At 40.2% G+C, this 21,111-nt stretch overlaps 1 protein-coding gene across 26 annotated transcripts in view; it reads right to left on the reverse strand.

The window, feature by feature from the left end:
* Positions 1 to 21,111, reverse strand: part of hspg2 (heparan sulfate proteoglycan 2) — a 108,156-nt gene that overhangs the window by 2,292 nt on the left and 84,753 nt on the right. For 19 of the 26 annotated variants that reach the window (XM_026243858.1, XM_026243855.1, XM_026243853.1 and 16 more), the window contains 27 exons: positions 20,853 to 21,048; positions 20,588 to 20,767; positions 19,000 to 19,260; positions 18,721 to 18,883; positions 17,950 to 18,047; positions 17,600 to 17,866; positions 17,369 to 17,481; positions 17,092 to 17,239; positions 16,597 to 16,713; positions 16,216 to 16,233; positions 14,996 to 15,080; positions 14,734 to 14,878; positions 14,512 to 14,614; positions 14,307 to 14,416; positions 13,965 to 14,073; positions 13,774 to 13,872; positions 13,462 to 13,683; positions 12,361 to 12,605; positions 12,091 to 12,262; positions 11,748 to 11,870; positions 10,038 to 10,094; positions 2,545 to 2,620; positions 2,255 to 2,333; positions 1,815 to 1,862; positions 853 to 923; positions 573 to 656; positions 388 to 491 (listed from right to left, as the gene is read on the reverse strand). In XM_026243858.1, coding sequence (XP_026099643.1) covers positions 388 to 491; positions 573 to 656; positions 853 to 923; positions 1,815 to 1,862; positions 2,255 to 2,333; positions 2,545 to 2,620; positions 10,038 to 10,094; positions 11,748 to 11,870; positions 12,091 to 12,262; positions 12,361 to 12,605; positions 13,462 to 13,683; positions 13,774 to 13,872; positions 13,965 to 14,073; positions 14,307 to 14,416; positions 14,512 to 14,614; positions 14,734 to 14,878; positions 14,996 to 15,080; positions 16,216 to 16,233; positions 16,597 to 16,713; positions 17,092 to 17,239; positions 17,369 to 17,481; positions 17,600 to 17,866; positions 17,950 to 18,047; positions 18,721 to 18,883; positions 19,000 to 19,260; positions 20,588 to 20,767; positions 20,853 to 21,048 — 3,493 coding nt within the window. The remainder of the gene's footprint in view (positions 1 to 387; positions 492 to 572; positions 657 to 852; positions 924 to 1,814; positions 1,863 to 2,254; positions 2,334 to 2,544; positions 2,621 to 10,037; positions 10,095 to 11,747; positions 11,871 to 12,090; positions 12,263 to 12,360; positions 12,606 to 13,461; positions 13,684 to 13,773; positions 13,873 to 13,964; positions 14,074 to 14,306; positions 14,417 to 14,511; positions 14,615 to 14,733; positions 14,879 to 14,995; positions 15,081 to 16,215; positions 16,234 to 16,596; positions 16,714 to 17,091; positions 17,240 to 17,368; positions 17,482 to 17,599; positions 17,867 to 17,949; positions 18,048 to 18,720; positions 18,884 to 18,999; positions 19,261 to 20,587; positions 20,768 to 20,852; positions 21,049 to 21,111) is intronic. The other 7 variants (XM_026243866.1, XM_026243876.1, XM_026243877.1 and 4 more) reach the window with 5 other exon arrangements.

The following is a 21,111-nucleotide window of genomic DNA, read 5'->3' on the forward strand; positions in this document are numbered from 1 at the left end:
AATATTCTGATTTGGTGCTTAACTAATATTTCTTATTGGTATCAATGTTCAAAACAATCATGCTGCTTAATATTTTTGTAGAAATTAATTTAAAAAAATCAGGATTTTTTGATAAATAAAAAAGAATAAAACTTAAATGTCTTTCACTTTTGATAAATGTAATGCATTCTTGCTGAATAAAAGTAATAATCTCTTCCAAAAAAGAAAAATCTTACTGACCCAAACAGTAGTGTTTTATTTAGAATGATTATTTACTTATATAATTTCTTTAAAAAACCTTTTTTTCAGAACAACTCTACATAGTCTACATAACTTCATGAATGTTAAGAGTGAAACAACTACCTGATCAATACAAGTAAATGAATACCACTGTAATGTTATACGCACCCAGGTATATGTTGCCCTTGGTGTTCACCATGATGCTTTTGCCTTGCGACTGTCCACGCTGGACAGATCCTCCATCGATCTGGAGGTAGCCCTGCTTACCCGTTCTGTTCAACACACAGAAAAGCTCTTACTATTATCTTTCTGTCATGCTTTCTATAACAGTTTGGAGAGGTGAGGAGCATTACCGGACTGCAGTGATCATGTGCCACTGTCCATCGTTGACAGGCTCTCTGGAGAGAATCTGAGCCTCTCCACTGCCCAGCTGGTAACTATCAGAGGAACAAGAGTGCGTTATGACCGGCTACAAAGGACCGATCTAGATCGGTAAGAAACTGAAACATACTGACTGCAGCAAAGAACCATAGTAACAAAAGTCATGAGATCTTGTGTGTATTTCAAACAGTAGGTTATTACACTGTCATCACATTAGACTCTTAAGCTATGAAAATGTGCTCAATTACTCACCTGAACACAAGATGTCCATTTTGTAAACCAAGACTTATGAAGTCCTTCCCCTTTCCTTGACCTCCCAGTTCCTGGAAAGCATTTTGAGGGAAATATTAAAGTCAGTCTCTCTGAGTCATCGGGAGGGAATATGGATGTAAGCAACAGGCTTCTGGAGCCAAACATTTAAACCATAGTGTATTTTGAAGATATCTCTACGAATAACATTTCTCTTCTGTAAAATATGTGTTATTACATGACCAAAAGGCACACTTTAAACAGTCCAGAAAAAAAAAACCTGTAAGAGAGTACCCCAATAGTTGGGTTTTAAACTCATCAAATGCACGACAATCTGCTGAATTTCACTCCACTGCAGGAGAAGTTATATCAGAAGCTATATGTTAATCAAAACATGGTTTTTATAATAAAAAAAACACCTTCAGAAATTGTTGACCGTACAACAAAACTAAACAAAAAGACACATGTATGTTGATTGAACAGGTGTGAAGGCAGGTGATACATATGCAAACATAAGGCTAATTATTATGTAATAAATCAGTTGTTTCCAACCCTTTTCCGTGAGCCTGTGACACTGCACATTTAAGCATGAAACAGAATTTAGCTTGGAGTTTGCTCCAGGAACAGGGTTGGGAACCAGTGGCATAAAGAAAGAGCAATCTTTTAAATCACACTAACACATGCAAACAATAAACGCAGTGACATTTCATTTGTTTACTCGCATTTCATGTATAACTGTGTGTAACTTGAGGACCTGTGCCAACAGTTAGTGTACTGTAAGTGATGTAGAGAAAAAGCATTCGCTAAATCAAAGGTATACATACAGTAAGTGCTGTTTTCTAAATGTTTATCTGGGCAAGTGTTGTAAAGTTCATAGCTCCTTTGTATATATATTCAGAGATAATGACACATCCATGCTAAAACAGACATATTTGTATGTCTGACTGCTTGTGAAGAGGCAATACCTTTATACTAGCATGCTTCTTACGGAGGCTTAGAGCGCCTGCAGGCTCCTGAGGAGGATGAAGGTGAGTTAGCCAGGCAAACATGCAATGCAGCCATTAAAATGTGCTTTAGAGGTGAGGGACAAAAGCATATTCCAAAACAGCTCCAAGCAAACTCATTTTACTCAGTTTAGTGAAATGAGGCCAAATATGAAATGTAAAACACATTGTACATACAGTATCAGACTGTGAGAGTATGCAGGGTCCAAAATTAACAATCAAGAAATGGTTCCTTAAATTGCAACTATTTTAAGGTACATATATACACACATACATATACCAAATATTTATTTTAGTTTATGAAAATTAAATTATTTTAAGTTAAAGTAAATGTTATTAATTTTGGACCCTGAGTGTATGTGTTCTGAGATCCAGTAGAGGGCTCATGTGTGCAAACATACCACTCCCTGCCACAAGATGAGGCCGTCTCTAGAGACAGTGTTGATCTCTAACTCAATGGTCTCTGGAGAGTCAGGAGCACTGAAACAAATCAAACCATCAATAGTCACAAAAAAAATAAAAATAAATAAATAAAAACACTAAAAACCTAAACCAAATTTTTTTGTTTGCTTTTACAAGCTGAGAGACACCCCGAAAATGATTTTCTGTGGTAAAAACAGCTCAATTTGTAAAATTACATCAGTTAAACAAACACAGTTCATCAACTGTTTCACATATGAAGGGCCCTCACCTTCGTGGGAACATGGGCTTTGGAAGGGCCAAATATCCATTATCATGGAAATATGCAGAATATTCAATAGGAGAGTCTGGAAAAGAGAAACCAAAAAAAAAAATTAATCCCAGATGCCAACTCTGTGTTTTACTAGCACCATGTGGATCTTCATCAGATAACAGAATGAGCCGTCAATGAACACAGCAGACCCCCGGACTATATTAAATCACATGTAATCTGATGAATTACTATTTATTTTCTAAGTTATAAATACGGGACTCTAGATAGCAGGCTTCTCTGTGAAAAACATACAGTACAATCATCAAGGGCAAATCAGAAAAAGTCCAACATACATTTAAAGCAACACTATGTACATTTAGGCTCTCTAGCGGTTAATAAACAGAACTGCACGCATCCCGCGGAAGAACACTCTAACCGGAGCTACTTCTCAAAGTTGATGACTATGGCGATTCACGTAGGTATGTGTTACTCCGCAGCGCTGACGACCCGAACAGAGACTACAATAGTCCAAAAATAACCACTTATTAAAAATGTACCATAGTGAATTGGAAGAAGACAAAAAGGCGGTTTGTTAGATGAATTTATGATGTAGCCTACTCGCTCATTATATAGCCTACATTTGGCAAATTTCGAACACAGAAAACGTTACATAGTGTTGCTTTAATTTATCTTCATGAGATAAATGAAAATGAATGCAAATACACACTGCTGGCAATGTAAGTCACAATTGGGAACAACAATATGCATTCCTCACAAAGCATTCCCTTGAACCGTGTAATAACCCGAGAACCCTCAGGCAACTGAGTGCTTACCAAGAAGTACTCCATGCTCAGTGTTTCTGCTGTAAACTCACGTGTCTGGTCGGCCCAAGTGTGTAAATGACGGACATTCGGTGGTTAGTAACTATAAACGTGTTTTTTTCACAGTGTGAGGACATTTTGTTTACAGACGTCGCTGTAGGTGAAAGTGCGGAAAGGATGTTGGTTTCGCAACAGAGAAACAAGGATTTAATGAGAAAGAGATGACAAATTGAAACTGCAGCGAGAGGCTGACTAGACAAGACGCCGCAAGAGATGCTAAAGGGGAATTCTATGTGTGTTGGCCTTAAGAAATTGTCATAGCTTTGCAACTGTCATAATTTGAATATTACCCACAAAAACTACCAGAAACTTTAAGCGTGAAGAAGACACAGAATTCCCCTCAACGTTACATTTAAAACTTCACAGAGGACAAAGTAACCAAGTGAGTGCAGAGTGCAGACTGACACCATTCATTTTGAAAGCACAATATTTCAGGGATCTATTTACAAGACAACAGTATTCATTAAGCTGTTGGATTTTTTATTTTGTTTAAGAAAACTTTCAGGGACATCAAGCACATTGTAATGATGACAGACTCGACATGGGATCCATTTGCAAGCTTTTATTAGAACACTCGTAGTCGTACAGGCGAAGGGTCAGGATCAGCAAACACAGTATAGTAGAGATATCAGAATCGTAGTCAATACCAAGCAGTGGGTCGGGGTAACCAGCAAGTATCACAGTCCGTATTACAATCTGGGTTCAAAGGTAGGCAGCAAAGGTTCTAGGATCGATAATCATCAAGGGTTGGCAACTGGGATGGCAAGACAGGGTATAACGCTCAGAAATGTTAGCCGTGGCAGAAACAAGACTTCGCAATGAGGTGACGCCAAGGTCTGGCTTATATGGCAGTCTCTGATATGGAACACCTGGCCGGTGATCAGTCCAAGGTACGGGGCTGTTGGGTAATGTAGTGCGTATCAGTGTAAGTGAGTGTTTGGATGCCTGTAGGTGTCAGTATTCGGGCGATGGTGCCCTCTGCTGGCCTCTGGAGGGACTCACGGGGTTCGTACTCGTGACAGAGCCCCCTCCCTGCGAACGCCTCCTGGCGTGAGGTGGAGGGCGACGTCGGGGTCTTCCTCGAGGTCGAGGGGCCGGTTTCTCTGGATGTTCTCTATGGAAATCCGTGGTTAAGTTGGGGTCAAGAATGTCCTCGGCATTGACCCAGGAATGTTCCTCTGGACCGTACCCCTCCCAGTCAACCAAGTATTGGAGAACTCGTCCCCGACGTCTTGAATCAAGCAGCTCTCGCACCTGATAGGTCTCCTCGCTCTCCACCTGAACCGGTTGGGGACTCTGCTCACGGGACCTCCCCTCACCCTCCTCCTCAGGGGCAGCAGCGGGCTTGAGCAGTGACATGTGGAAAGTGGGAGAAATACGATATGTGTCAGGCAAAGCAAGGCGGAATGACACAGGAGTGATTTGTTGTGTGATTTTGAATGGACCCACGTACCTAGGACTTAGCTTTCGGCATGGCAATCTCATCCGAAGGTCTCTGGTGGACAGCCAGACCCATTGACCCGGTTGGTAGGTGTGTCCAGGGCGTCGACGACGGTCGGCCTGTTCCTTCAGGCGCCGTACAGCTTGTTGAAGATGTACATGGGCCTGATTCCATGTGTCCTCGCTTCGTTGAAGCCAATCAGTAACAGCGGGAACATTGGTGGGTTCACCTGACCAGGGGAACATGGGTGGTTGGTACCCTAGAACGCATTTGAAGGGGGTGATTCCAGTGGAAGGCTTGATCAGGGAATTCTGAGCATATTCGGCCCATAGGAGAAAACGAGACCAGTCCTCTTGATGGGAGCTGCAGTAGGAGCGAAGGAACCGAGTGAGCTCCTGGTTGAGGCGTTCCACTTGACCATTGGCTTCGGGGTGATAGCCAGACGTGAGACTTACGTTGACCCCTAGGGCTTGAAAGAAATCCTTCCATAAACGAGAGGTGAACTGAGGACCTCTATCCGAAACGATGTCGTCAGGTATGCCGTAAAACCTGAACACCCAATTACACAGGAGTTCGGCGGTCTGAAGAGCAGTAGGGAGTTTGGGTAGAGGTATGAGGCGACAAGCCTTGGAGAATCGATCGATGATCGTGAGTATGACCGTGTTACCCTGGGATAGGGGTAAGTCTGTGATGAAGTCTATGGCAAGGTGTGACCAGGGTCGTTGAGGGATAGGAAGAGGTTGAAGGAGTCCAGCTGGCAGTTGACGAGGGGTTTTGTGCATGTTACACGTCTGACAGTTCTGAATGAATTTAATGGTGTCGGGGTTAATGGTCTCCCACCAGAAGCGGTTCTTGAGGAGATGGAGTGTGGCTGTGATGCCGGGGTGACCGGAGGCAGGAAGACAGTGAATATGACTCAGGACCTGATCACGGTGAGGGGCAGGTACGTAGGTTTTATCCGGTGGACAGGCGGCTGGTGGTGCTTCTTGTGAATTGTGTTGTTCAATAAGAGTCATGATATCCCACTGGATGGGAGCAACCACCACATGGAAGGGCAATATGCGTTCGGGGACTGAGATGGAAGGGTCGTCATCATGGATACGTGACAAAGCATCGGCTTTAGTATTCTTGGAACCTGGGCGATAAGTGACATTGAACTGGAACCGGGAGAAGAACAAGGACCATCTGGCTTGGCGTGGGTTGAGTCTCTTGGCGGAGCGTAGGTATTCCAGATTTTTATGATCAGTAAAGACGGTGAAAGGATGAATAGCCCCTTCGAGCCAATGTCTCCACTCTTCAAACGCTGCCTTCATGGCTAACAGTTCTCTATCACCCACATCATAATTCCTCTCCGCTGGGTTGAGCTTGCGTGAGTAGAAAGCACAGGGATGAAGTCTCTCCTGAGGGCCTGGTCGTTGTGAGAGAACGGCCCCAATGCCAGTATTGGAAGCGTCAACTTCGACTAAGAAGGGAAGAGAGGGGTCAGGGTGATGCAGGATAGGAGCGGTGACAAAGCGTTCCTTTAATTCCTTAAAGGCTTGACGGGAGGCTTCGGCCCAGGTGAGACGATGGATACCTCTTTTGATCATGGAAGTGAGAGGACTGACGACTGTACTGAAATTTCTGATAAAGCGTCTGTAGAAGTTGGCGAATCCCAGGAACCGTTGTAGCTCCTTGAGAGTCTGAGGCTCTGGCCACCTGAGTACAGCAGAGACCTTACTGTCGTCCATAGCAACTCCCCCCGGACTGATGACATAACCCAGGAAGGTAGTGGATGTGGTGTGAAACTCACATTTCTCGGCTTTGGCGTACAGTTGATGTTCGATGAGGCGCTGTAGCACAGTTCTGACGTGTTGAATATGATCCTGTAGGGTGTTGGAGTAGATGAGAATATCGTCAATGTAGACCACAACAAACTTGTTCAGCATGTCCCTGAAGACATCATTAATGAACGCCTGGAAGATGGACGGACTATTGACCAGTCCAAACGGCATAACCCGGTATTCATAGTGACCGTTGGTTGTAGAAAAGGCCGTCTTCCACTCGTCACCCTCTCTGATGCGAATCAGGTTGTAGGCACAGCGTAAGTCAAGCTTGGTGTAGTATTGAGCTGTGCGAAGTTGTTCTAATGCAGCTGGAACCAGAGGAAGGGGATAACGGTACTTCACCGTGATCTCGTTGAGACCACGGTAATCAATGCAGGGTCTTAAACTGCCGTCCTTCTTTTTGACGAAGAAGAAACCAGCGGATGCAGGGGAAGTGGAAGGACGTATGAAGCCTTTCTCCAACTCCTCCTTGATGTATTTAGTCATGGCTTCGGTTTCTGGGAGTGACAGTGGGAACACACGACCCTTGGGTGGATTGTGACCTGGTAGAAGATCAACAGCACAGTCATGGGGTCGATGAGGTGGTAAGGTGTTTGCTTGGGTTTTGCTGAAAGCTGCCTTGAGGTCGTGATATTCCGCTGGTAGGTTGGGAACCTCGAATGACTCCTTGTTAATCGCCAACGAGCGCACTGGAAGAGGAGAAACGGTAGACAGGCATTTTGTTTGACATTTAGTACTCCACTTTATTATCTGACCTTCCCTCCATGATACTAGCGGATCGTGCAGTCTCAGCCATGGTAGTCCCAGAATTATGGGTGTATTAGACGTGGGCAGAACGTAGAACTGAATGACCTCCTGGTGCAGTAAACCGGCTGTGACGGATAGACTTTGTGTAAGGTGAGTGATGATACCAGTTCCCAGTGGACGACCATCTATGGTAGCTACAGACAGAGAGTTAGCACAGGGTATTAATGATACGTTGTTTGTTCTTGCAAACTCAGCTGACATGAAATTCCCAGCCGCTCCAGAGTCCAGTAAAGCGAATGTGGTCACTTGAACGTTGTTAATGGTCAGCTTCAGGGGTACAAACACACTGTTTACTGGATGGAGAGAGTGTAAGGATTCACTCACCAATTTGGATGAGACAGATGAAGGACGTGAAGGACAGTTGACTCGTTGATGACCAGGGGATCCGCAATACAGACATAGACGATTTGCCAAGCGGCGATTCTTCTCCTCAGATGAGAGATGATAGGTATTAACTTGCATGGGTTCAGAGTCCTCGACAGACTGAGCTGCTTTAATGACAGTACTGACATGAGAGCGAGGTTTACGTGAACGCTGCAGATTGTCAATTGCTATCGTCAACTCGATGAAATCGTTCAAACTTCTCCCCTCATCTCGACATGCTAGTTCAGTTTGTAACTCATGACTTAAACCCTTTCGAAACAGAACTTTTAAGGTGTCACTCACCCAGGTCGTTTGTGCTGCCAATGTGCGGAAGTTCATAGCATACTCAGCAGCTGAAGATCTCCCCTGAGAGAGCTCTAGCAAGCGTTCGCCAGCACTCTTTCCCTCCTTGGGATGATCGAAAACCTCACGGAAGCGTGTGAGGAAATCATTGAAGGAGGAGAAGGATGATCCATCCGTGCGCCATACAGCGGTAATCCAGTCAAGAGCCCTTCCGGTTAACAACGAGCAAACAAAGGCAACCTTACTGTTGTTAGTGGAATAGAGCATGGGTTGTTGTTCCACAAACAGCGAACATTGTAGTAAGAAGCCTTTACATTTGTTAGGGTCACCGTCGAATCTCTCAGGAAAAGCCAGTCGTGGGTTAATCTGAGAGGGCGTGGGAACCGCATGTGCAATGGCGGTCGCTTGTGGCGCGGGTGTCGTGACAACAGGACTATGGAGATTCTGAATAGCCTTCACCAATTCCTCCGTGACGGCGGTAAGATGATTTAACTGTTGCTGATTAGCAGCGATCTGACTTGCCTGAGCTGCCAGGTTGGTGCAGAGATGTTCATGGGCTGCTGGATCTTGTCCTGGCGAAGTCTTCTGTAATGATGACAGACTCGACATGGGATCCATTTGCAAGCTTTTATTAGAACACTCGTAGTCGTACAGGCGAAGGGTCAGGATCAGCAAACACAGTATAGTAGAGATATCAGAATCGTAGTCAATACCAAGCAGTGGGTCGGGGTAACCAGCAAGTATCACAGTCCGTATTACAATCTGGGTTCAAAGGTAGGCAGCAAAGGTTCTAGGATCGATAATCATCAAGGGTTGGCAACTGGGATGGCAAGACAGGGTATAACGCTCAGAAATGTTAGCCGTGGCAGAAACAAGACTTCGCAATGAGGTGACGCCAAGGTCTGGCTTATATGGCAGTCTCTGATATGGAACACCTGGCCGGTGATCAGTCCAAGGTACGGGGCTGTTGGGTAATGTAGTGCGTATCAGTGTAAGTGAGTGTTTGGATGCCTGTAGGTGTCAGTATTCGGGCGATGGTGCCCTCTGCTGGCCTCTGGAGGGACTCACGGGGTTCGTACTCGTGACACACATATTAGATATTAATTACAGCATTAAATACATTAATATACATGAACTACTTTTCAATGGTTTGGTAAAATATTATGACTTTTTTTTCTTTTAATAAGGCTGCATTTATTGGATCAAAAATAGTTAAAACAAATATTGGGAAATATTATTACAATTATGTTGTTAAGGCATTTTTTTTTTAAAGCTAAGACTTCAAAATTCTCAGACTTTTGAATGGCAGTTTAAATATGCTAGAAAAATAATTGTCTTAATATTTAATATTTTTATTAAAATATCAGAACATCCTTAAAACTAATTTACATAACTGCATAATGTAACATATTTAAGCAAATATGTTGTCAAATAATCTATAACTCTACTGACAAATAGTTAAAAGGACAAACCCCACTACATTTAAATATTTATGCTCAAAACATGAAAAATAAATTATCTGAAAGTCTTTTTTTTTTTTTTTTTTTTACTTCTTACAACTTTTTAGTTGTTTTTATCTGGACAAATTTATAAATATGATTTAAATAAGATTTTTTTCAACAATTCAATTTTTGGGGGAAAAATGCATTTTTTAAATAATTTTCTTCATCAGCATTGTTGATCAGAAATGTGCTTGATACTGGCTCTGATGTTGGTAATAAGAGCTCTGTAAACAGACCCCTAAAATTATTCACTTTCTGGCTTCCTTTTGTCCCCTCATTGAGGCCGTTTGTTGTGGTTGTTTTATTTGTGCTGTTAGATGGGCCCCGAGGAGGACACTCTCCCTTGGTTAGTGACGAGCGTGTCAGGCATACTGTAGTCATACTGTACCATTTCCCCCACTACCCTCCAAATTCCACAGCGCCTCGGTGAACCTGGACTCCTGCCCTGTGTGTGTGGGATAGCCATGAGATTGCAGGGGTGAGATTCATTCACATGTGTCCAACACGCTACTGCTGGATGACGTTAGGCAGCCTGACTGGTGTCACCACAGTATGTTATGAAGAACCGACAAATTATTTCCCTATGGTGCTTTATGATGAATCACTTACAGCTGTGGTTCAGTTTAATGCTATGAAACTACTGACAAATTCCTTTATTCCCACAGTGAATGTGAATTCTGTAAAATGACAAACGAGGCAAACTGTGCCTAAAGAGACCAATATATTATCAGTATGAATAATAAAGCAATTTAAATTCACATTGCACACATCTTGGCTTTAGTTAGCTGTATGTTTATCGCCATAGATGTTAAATGACTTTTTAAGTAATGTAAAACAAATGTATAGGACTATTAAAAACTAATTTTGTCAATTGAAAAAAACCTGAGATAAAATATAAATATTGGATGAAATAAATAAATTAATGTATACTTAAATACTCGTGTGAAATTAAATAAGTTGAAGTAAAAAAAAAGAAGACAAAAATTAAAATAGAAATAAAGCTAAAAAGAAACAAAAAACTAATAAAACGACAAAAGGACATAACTTCTAAAACAAACTAATATTAAAATAAAAACTCAAAATCAAACGAAATTAAAATATGAATAAATTATATATTAGTAAATATAATTTACAAAAATAACTTTAGTACTAGATATAGATAATAGTAAGAGTAATCTAGTAATAGATTAAATTAAATTAAATTCATGCATTTAGGAGACTAAAGACCCATTCACACTAAGCATCATAACTATAACGATAAAGATATAGTTCTAAAAATCGTTCTCAATATTAAAGAATAGCGGAGTCCACACCACAACTATAACGATAAAGGCACAGAGAAACGATATCGTTGGAATCACTTTCAGAACGATTTTTTCTTTCTGATGAACGAAAAAAACATTGCCAACCAATCAGAATCAATCCTGCTGTAATGTGCTAGAGAATTTAAAGTAGCAGACGCGCGTCCGCTTAGAATACACAAACAATATCGTTCGCTGGTGTGGACGCTAATATCGTTATCTTTATAGTTATCGTTCTTGGTGTGAATGGGCCTTAACAGTTTTTACCTAACGTGTTCCCTGGGAATCAAACCCACAACCTTGCGCTGCAACACAATGCTCTACCACTTGAGCCACAGGAACACTTAGATTTAGATACAAATCTAAAAATCTAACACTTAGATTAGGCTAGTTTAAAACTTGTGTATTTTCCAAACTAATATGTAAACGTCATGTTTATGCACAAAGTTATTTAGATCTAACTGTATTTGTTTGATGAATGTTTCTTTTTTTTTTTTTTCAATAAAAGTGAAAATTTACATTAGCTTCCATTGTGCACAAGACTAAATCATGTGTCTTTCAAAAGTAAACCTAAATTGAGAAATATTATAACTAGCACAATTCTCTACTTGTAATATGTCCTTAAAGGTAAAGTGGACTTTGGGTGGAAAGAGCTGACAGTAATGTGCAATATAGAAACACATAACAATAAATGTACAATATATGTAGGTGCATCAATGCAGTCACTTAGCAGAAGGCAAAAATCACATACATTTCTGCAAAACAATGTGTTAACCATCTAGCAGCTGCGAGCTAACCTTTCTCACAGTGCCGGCCTGTGTAGCCGGCGGGACACACACAGTGGCTATTCACACAGCTGCCACCGTTCTGACACTGAGAGGCGTCTCGACAGCTCGACCTCACTATTTCACAACGGTCACCTGAGAAACAACAAGCAAGAAATGGAAAATATGGAATAAATCTGGATTAAACAACAATTATTAGAAATCAGATTTATGGAAGAAGATTTTAAAAGACTTCACTTTGACCTTAAAAACAGGGATGGATGAACCCATTTCTTTCCAGTATCAAGTACCACCATAGTCAATATCAATACCAACATTAAATACAAACACAAATACAGGTTGGTTAAGTGATTACCGTCATATCCTTCAGTGCAGAGGCACTGGTACTCGTACTCAGCACTGGCCATACAGGTGCCTCCGTGCAGACAAGGCCTGCGGTCACATGGGCTGCCATCTGTACACTGGCTGATGGCTCTGCTTTCAGTGAAGCTGTATGATATATCCAGCTTCTTTCCATTGATGAAGACCTGTAAATAAAAAACAAAGCCAATATGAAAATGTTTAATATCAAAACATGACTGTGGGCTGTAATGAACACAAGACTTAGTGTGAAGGCCATTCTCACCTCTCCTATGCATCCATCAAACAGCATGCTAACATTGGCAGGTTTGGGCAAGATGTCCATGCTGGGCACTCCTCCCAGATACATGGGTGTGTGGATATTAAGGCCCTGGGCCTTGCCTGGAGACGATCTTGTGATTTCTCGTGCGTGATCCACCTTCAAGGAGCCGTCCTTATTGAGGCGCTCGGCCACCACGCGATGCCACTGATCCAGAGACACGGGCTCCTGACTGCGCAGAACTGCCTGACCTGAGAACATGGGGGAAAAGCATATGTAGCTTGGACAGAACAAGCCACTATACACCGCTTCCGGGTTTCACTATCTGTAAGGTTACATTGTACTCAGGTGTGGAGGTACTTTTCATTTTGGTGTCAATTTTTATTTTTTTGAAAGGTCAATCAATACCTTTTAGGTGGGAAAGGGGAAACAACATTTTTTTTTTTATTGTACTGTACAACTACACGGTTAATAAAAATAAAACAATAATTTACTTTTACTTTTATATTAACATATGATATATTTATATTATGATACATGATATATTTTATATATCTACATCTACAGTATGTATGCGAAATTCATTACATCGGATGAACAGAAAAATCAACAATTTCATATTAATACAATATTTAGTTTTAATTTAATTAAGAGCTCTTGAGGGTGATGATCATCATTTTCCGAAGGTTAAGCCCTTCCTTTCTGTGATATTATTGTAAACTAAAATTAGAACTAAAATTTGAATAATAAATAATAAACATTTGCATTACCTGAAATCAAATAAAAATCAAGTATAATAAAATAAAATTGTTTAATAAACCTTGAACATAAAAAAACAAACAAACAAAAAAATAAATAAATAAAATAAATAAATAACAAATAATAATCATAAACATGACAGAAACGCAACAAAACTTTAACCAAAACTAAAATTGTAAAAAAGAAAATGAAAAAAATAATAATAAATATAAACAAAAACTATATTATTATGTCAACAACAGTGAAATAACACTGGTTTCTTTCTCATCATGCATATGCACATTTTTTTTTTATAAATCAATACAAAAATTAGCAAAGAACACATGATTTGATAATCAGATCACTCACCTGTTCCAAGTTCATATCTGAACTCGACATGTCCGTCCACCATGGACAACGTCACAAAGTCCTCCACTTTCATCTTTTTGCCTCCGCTGAAGAACATCAGCCCTTCTGAATCCATGGGCTTGAACTCCATCTCAATCCGGAGGTCGTTATGAATATTTGTAAGAGGAGGATACGCAATATAAGACTCGTCTCCGTCAAACAATGGAGTAGTTACCAGAGTACCTGGGATTGTTATGAAGAGGGATAGTGAGAACCACTTTTGACCTTAAAACAGTTAGAAAATGTAAAATATGACTTGATCTTGGGCTTTACCATCCATGCATTTGGTTCCAGACTTGCCCAAGTGACAGCGGCAATCGTAGCCCAAACCATTGGGTCGGTTAATACAGGTGGCATCTGGTCCACAGGCCTCTGTTGCAGTCATAGGCAAAAATAATAATGAACAAATAAGTAAATCAAGCATGTTGTTTACAAAACCTGATCCTGATTTTATAAATGCTGACCTGTGTGACAGTGCAAGGATGAGTGATGCTGACAGTTGCTCCCTGTGAATCCTCTTGGGCAACTGCATTTGTAGAGACTGGCAGCAGAGTCCTCACATGCGCCACCATTCTGAAACACACACATTGCTTTAGCTTAGCGGTTTTCACAGGCCAAACACAAAAAAATCATAAAGCATTAAGATAACTTAGGTAGTTGAGCCATGAAAAGTCATGCTAATCAATCCTAGAGGCTACTTAATTTGATACTTTTTTTTCTTAAGCAATGAAATTCACCTATAATTCACCTTTTTGGGGTTACTGTACAGTTTAATTAAAAGAACAGTTTTGTTTGTAAATGATTACCTGACATGGGCGATCCTTGCAAGTGGGACAATTCGAAACTCCGGTTGAACTTTTATCAACGTCCTTGAAAATGACCTCTTCACCTTGAATAATCAGCTGCTTGATACAGCCTTGAAGAAAGACCAAGACTCAATGTAAGAATGCAAGTGTAATGCTCCAACTGACACTCTCCTACAAAATTCACATGACGTGATGGTTTTCTCACCGACAAACCCTGTCTTGAGGCCAGCAGTTTTAGCGAGCATGCTGTAGTTCGGATAACCGCCCACAAAAAGATCCTCATTCAGATCCAGACCCTTGAATTTTCCCTGCTCGGACACAGAATGTTATACTGCATTTGTTTAATCGCCACTATACTGGCTTTTAACATGGTCTATTAATAAGAAAGCAGAATAAGTCATCAAATTATGGAGAGAGGAATATGCACCTGTGAGGTTCCATTTATAGGAGCTTCTCCATCCACAACAAGAGAGCCCTGAGTCTCGTTCCTGTACAGCTTGACTGTGTGAAACTCGCCCAGTTTAATGGGAGTAGGGTAACGAATGGTTGCCATACCAGAGCCTACATCAAACCTGCGGAAGGAAAATACGCACGTTTGGATCATTACATTAAAAAGCCAAAGTTAAATCTCAATTCAGATATGAAATTTTGTATCCTTAAGATTGCTTTGATATTGAAGATTAATGTACCTGAATTCAGGACGGCCCCCAACCAATCCAAAAGATAAGAAGTCAGCACCGGTGGTCTTCTTTTGTCCATTATATAGAATCATACCTGGACAAAAAGGGAAAAGTCAGTCTGATTCCAGCATTCAGCCTAGTTAACCAAAAAGCTCGCCTATACACAAAGCCATTTCCCCTCTGTTTTAGCTGAAGGTAAAGCATCATGCTGAGGGAAAAGCTGCTGCCATGTTCAGCATTTCACAATGCCAACGCAAGCCACATGCATGGGCACATGCCATGAGTCTTCCCGTTCTCCATCACATGGGCATAATGACTATCAGATGAGGTAGTACAGACCAGTGGCCCTCAGCTGATGGATTGCGACTCAAAAAATGTGTTGGATTACCACTTTGTCCAATATAAGATCCCGAAGCAAAATTTTTAGGAAGCACTGGTACAGAACATACCCTCTGAGTAATTAGTCACTCTAACCAAGTTGCCAAAAATTCTAGTTTTATTTGTAAAGATGCACAATATATTGTTACCATATAAGTTATCGGCAGATATTAGCAATTATAAATGTATTGGCAGGGCTGCAAGATTTGGGGGGGGGGATAAAGAATTGCACAAAAAAAATATTATTGTGCTTGTTTGCACAAATCTGCACAATTTAACCAAAATTTTGTGATGGTTATAAAATAACTTTTTTTATATGTTATTATTTTTATATTAACATTTTCGTTTATAAATATTTATTGAGTTATTCTTATCACTAAATAAAATATTAATACATATACAAATACTACACTATGGTAATATTTCACTGTAAAATAAAAAAATGAGTATAAGAAAAATAACATAATTGTACTTAACATTAAACTTAAATTGCAGTACTAATATAACATTTATGGCTGTAACAAACTATTAAAGCTTCTCTTTAAAATTACTGATTTTTTAAATTTATTTAGAATTTTTATTTGGAAAGAAACCATCAATTATGCACACATACTGTTCAACTGTCACTACCAGGTGTAAAAGCTTCAGTCGGTTCATGAGAACATTCCTGTATCATGCTGCAACCAACTCAACATGAAGCAGAAATGCTTTGATGAACAGTATAATCTATAGTCATGCCTGCGTATGTTCACAAGGGCCCTTCTAAGGGGCCAGTGAGAGATGCTGATGGCATTCAAACATCTTGCAGCATGTGCTCTCTCTGGCACTCTCAGGCAAGCAAGCAGACTCACCCGAATACAAAATGAGCCCTTCATACCAAAGAGATGTGAAAGAGGGCAAAGAACAAAAAGATTAATTGAGTTCACATACAATAAAGAAACGTATATATATTAAAAAATAACTGTACAACTGTACAAACATTTTAGAAACTGTGAGCGCTTTACTTAGTTTAGGCAATACTGCAAATGAATTTTTGTAGTTAAAATGGTTTTCTTATTTATGAGGAACAAACAATTAGACATTTTGAAGAATCTTCGATTTAATAAATGACAGTCACTACAGAGAACAAAGTGAAGTTTTTTTTTTTTTCAGTAATGACAAACTTTTAAACTAAGTCATATTTAGAACTGATTTGGTGCAGAGAAGCATCTGGAAGATTTGAGGGTCCTTACCATCAACATTATCCGGCCTGAAGGTTATTTTGATGCTGAATGCATGGTAGGCGTTTCTGATAGTGTGGAGTGTGAGGTAAGAGAGTGGCTCCTGGGTAAAATAGGGCATGACTCTCTCTGGAAGACCATATGAACATGAATGAATGTTAGAGAGACAAGTAGAACATCTCCCAAACTCTTCAGAGTAACAAACAGCTCATGAAAAACAGGTCTTGGTGGTGGTAGCATAATAGTTAAGGATGTTTCCATATCTCCACACTGTAAGAGATCCAAAAGGCAACACTTCTTAAGTCACTTTGGATAAAAATATCTACTTAATGACATTTAACCAGATCCCATGGAGATGTTTGAGCAGAACTATACTTTGTCTAAACATCCAGATGGAATCAGTGCTCTCATCACAAAGCCACAATTACAGACAAGCAGCATTGTGACTAAAGACTTACTCTGGAAATGAATATGTGACTACAGACGGAATGGACTTGCAATACAGACCATGAACAACGAGTCTGGTGAAGGCCTCGACTTTCCCTTGCTTGTTAGCAGCTGTACACACATACGTTCCTGCATCTGTGTGTGTGACCCCAGGGACTGTCAGGACATGGCCATCCTGTCTGCACTTAGGGGGCAACTCATTCTCCACCTGGAAGAAGAGCACACATGGGCTTAACAATCTCTTTTTAAAGTGAACAGAACCATACTTGGTACTCTTAGTACTTTTGGTGTTTTGAATTACAGTAGGGCAAATTGAGCCAGGAAATGTAAAGGTTACCTTTGACCATGTGATGGTTGGGACTGGGTATCCAGATGCAATGCAAGGCAAGACCGCATCAGAGCCAATGGTTACGTCCTTTGACTCAGGCTGTGCAGAAATCTGAGGCAAGGCTACAAAGTGCACTGGATTCAGGCCTCAGCTTGCCGTTTTTAAGGTGTCACATACTACAAATAAAAACCACTGGCAAAAGAAGCGTCATAGACATTCTGGATATAATAATGTACTCACACTGGATATTAAGGACCACCTGGTTATACTCCGAGCCAACATTATTAGTGGCTGTGCAGCGGTACTGTCCTGAATCTGATTCGACCACATGATCAATCCTCAGGATGTTCCCCTTTATCTCCACATGATCAGGTAGAGAGCCTCCCACTTTACTCCAGCGCACCGTGGGCTCAGGATCCCCGATCGCATGGCACTCAAACTCCACTGAGCTGCCCACCATCACCGTCTGTACTGATGTGCGCACATTGATCATCACTTTGGGCAGAGCTGTGAAGACAAAGAGCACAGAGTCATTGGTTTTCAAATTTAGTAAACCAAGATTTGGAAACATATTGGATATCATAACGGACCTTGAATGGTGAGTTTGCCACTGTCCTGAGCCTGAGCAAACAGACTTGTAGCTCTGCACGTGTAGATTCCCTCGTTGCTTTGTTCAAGGTTCTCGATTCTGCACAAATATTAGAAATAAATGACACAAGATAATTCAAAACATTAGGGTATTTAATTGCAAATAATATTACATATCCCAAAGAGAATATTATTTTACAAAATTAAAGCAGGGGAAACAGATAAACACATCAAAAACTGCATACTCAGCTAATCTGATAATTTATCAACAATTTACTGTAGTTTTTTTTTAATTACTTATTTTAATGATTAAAAAAGTAATTTTGTGCACCACCCTGTTAAAAAACTGATATTACAAAAACATTAAATATAAAAAAATAATTTTCCTTAAAATTAGAATAAGTTTTTCACTTTTTACACAATTTGTAGTGTTAACGGCAATCTTGACCATTCAAATTAAATTCCATTAATGTAAATTTGTGGAAAATAAATTATCAAACTGATTTTTCAAGTTTGTTTTTTTTTTTTACAAAAACTTTTAATTTAGCAAGGACATATTAATTTATCGAAAGGTAACAGTAAAGAATTGCTACCAACAAAATTCAATTTAGAAATAAATGCTGTTCTTGTAAACTTTGAAATTTATCAGTTTCCGCAAATCAGATTTTAGATCTGATTTAGCTTAATTATATTAATTATTTATACCTTCATGTTTTTTACGGTACTTTATAAATAAATGATGTACTGATTGTTTGATATTAGATGAGACTCACCTGAGCACTCCGTCTTTAATGTGATGATTTGGCGGAAGAGCTCCCCCCTCCTTCAACCATTCAATCTCAGTGTGAGACCCTCCTTTAGCAGCACAGGTGAACTCCACAGCGCTGCCCAGAGCCTTCACTTCTACCTGAGGGGACACTTTCACTGACAGGGGTGCTGCAGGACACAGAGGTCAGAGGTCAAGCTGAATGCTAGTCAGAATTCATCTGATGATCACTGTGAGTTTGAAGGAATGTATGATGCATATATTAAAGTGAACTGTCAGGACTCACATCGGACAGAGACTCTGGCCAGCGCTTCACTCTTGCCAACCTTATTGCTGGCCACACACTTGTATGTCCCAGCATCGCTCTCCTTGGCCAGGTTGATCTGGAGGTCTTCTCCTTGCTGCTGAGCAGTAGGAGGCAAGCTGCCATTGACCTTAGTCCACTCAAAACGCATGGGCGGGGTGCCGTGGGCCAGGCACTGCAGGCGGATTACTTCACCCACTCGCACGGACACGTCATCGGGCAAGGAAGTGGCATAGGGTGGGGCTGCTCCAACCAAAGAAATGTCAGTTACAGGATGTTGGAAAATTACCACGGGCTTATTTTAGAGAGCTTTACAAAAACAGGAAAATATGCTTCACACTTCTTGGAGGAATTCAGACATAAGCTACAATGTAAAAATGTAAAAAATATAGGGGTGCAAGATAAATATCGCTAAAGCCGATTATTTAATCAGCTGTAAACTCCATCAGATGCTTGATTTCACATAGAACAGAACCCCTAAAAAAATATAAACAGTACAGACCAAAGGTTTGGAGACATCTTCTCATTCAAAGAGTTTTCTTTATTTTCATGACTATGATAATTGTAGAGTCACACTGAAGGCATCAAAGGCTATTTGAGCAAGAAGGAGAGTGATGGGGTGCTGCGCCAGATGACCTGGTCTCCACAGTCACCGGACCTGAACCCAATCGAGATGGTTTAGGGGTGAGCTGGACCGCAGACAGAAGGCAAAAGGGCCAACAAGTGCTAAGCATCTCTCGGGGAACTCCTTCAAGACTGTTGGAAGACCATTTCAGGTGACGACCTCTTGAAGCTCATCAAGAGAATGCCAAGAGTGTGCAAAGCAGTAATCAAAGCAAAAGGTGGCTACTTTGAAGAACCTACAATATGACATATTTTCAGTTGTTTCACACTTTTTTGTTATGTATATAATTCCACATGTGTTCATTCACAGCTTTGATGCCTTCAGTGTGACTCTACAATTTTCATAGTCATGAAAATAAAGAAAACTCTTTCAATGAGAAGGTGTGTCCAAACTTTTGGTCTGTACTGTATATATTTATATTAAATGTAGAAAAGAGGTACAATTATAATATATTCTCGATGTTAAGATTTGTTTTAATTTAGAACAAGAAAAGAAAACTGAATAAGAAAATAATTTTTGCAATGTACATGAAAATTTGTAGAATATAAACTAGAAGATAAAGTAATTTGATAGTAATGATCTAAAATGCAATAATATCTTATGACATTCTGAACATCTAACATGTGTTAAGAATACTTAGATTTGTTTTCTTGCTAACAAAAACAATTTTTGATTTTTTTTTTTTGCAATGTATGCGTGTATAATAATTTTCTAATAAATATCTAGATGTCAGACACGATAAATGTATTTCAAAATATATTCTCTCATTGTCATAATATTGTAAACAATTTAGCTTCAAGTACATTGATTGGAATTGGGTGACATTTTTTCCTGGAAAACAAAGTCAAATACAATTAAAAGAAACTATCTTTGAAGTGTAAAATGAACATGAATCAGATAGATAAGGAATAAAAACAATCATCTCTAAGAACAAGTTAAGCTCACTGTCTACTTCCAGCATGATGGTGACTTCACTGGTGCCCATGTGGTTTGTGGCATTGCAGACATATTGACCAGAGTCCTGACGGCCCACATTTGGTAAGACCAGGCTGTTGTCAACAATCTTGTGTCTCCAAGGCAGAGAAGACCTTTCTTTAGACCACGTGATGGTGGGCTTTGGGAATCCTTTAGGTAAAATAAAAAAAGCTTTAATAGCAGTCTGCTTTCATTTTCACCTATTGTATTTTAACAGTCATATGGTTGCACCTACCATGGGCTTCGCAATGAAGTGTTGCAGTTGATCCCTCTACTACGACTATCATAGGCTCACGGACGCTGGCACGGGGGACAGTGGGCACCTGAGACCCTCCTTCAACAAACACCTCTACTCGAGTTTCAGTTGTGCCCTGGTTGTTCTGTGCAGTGCACACATACGTGCCACTGTCTTCCGGCCGTGCAACTAAGATCTGAACATAGAATCAAACACACTTTGATTAACATATAGATGCAAACGGTTGTGAAATCAACAA

Source organism: Carassius auratus, unplaced genomic scaffold (assembly GCF_003368295.1).
Source record: "Carassius auratus strain Wakin unplaced genomic scaffold, ASM336829v1 scaf_tig00004557, whole genome shotgun sequence".
Lineage (NCBI taxonomy): Eukaryota > Metazoa > Chordata > Actinopteri > Cypriniformes > Cyprinidae > Carassius > Carassius auratus.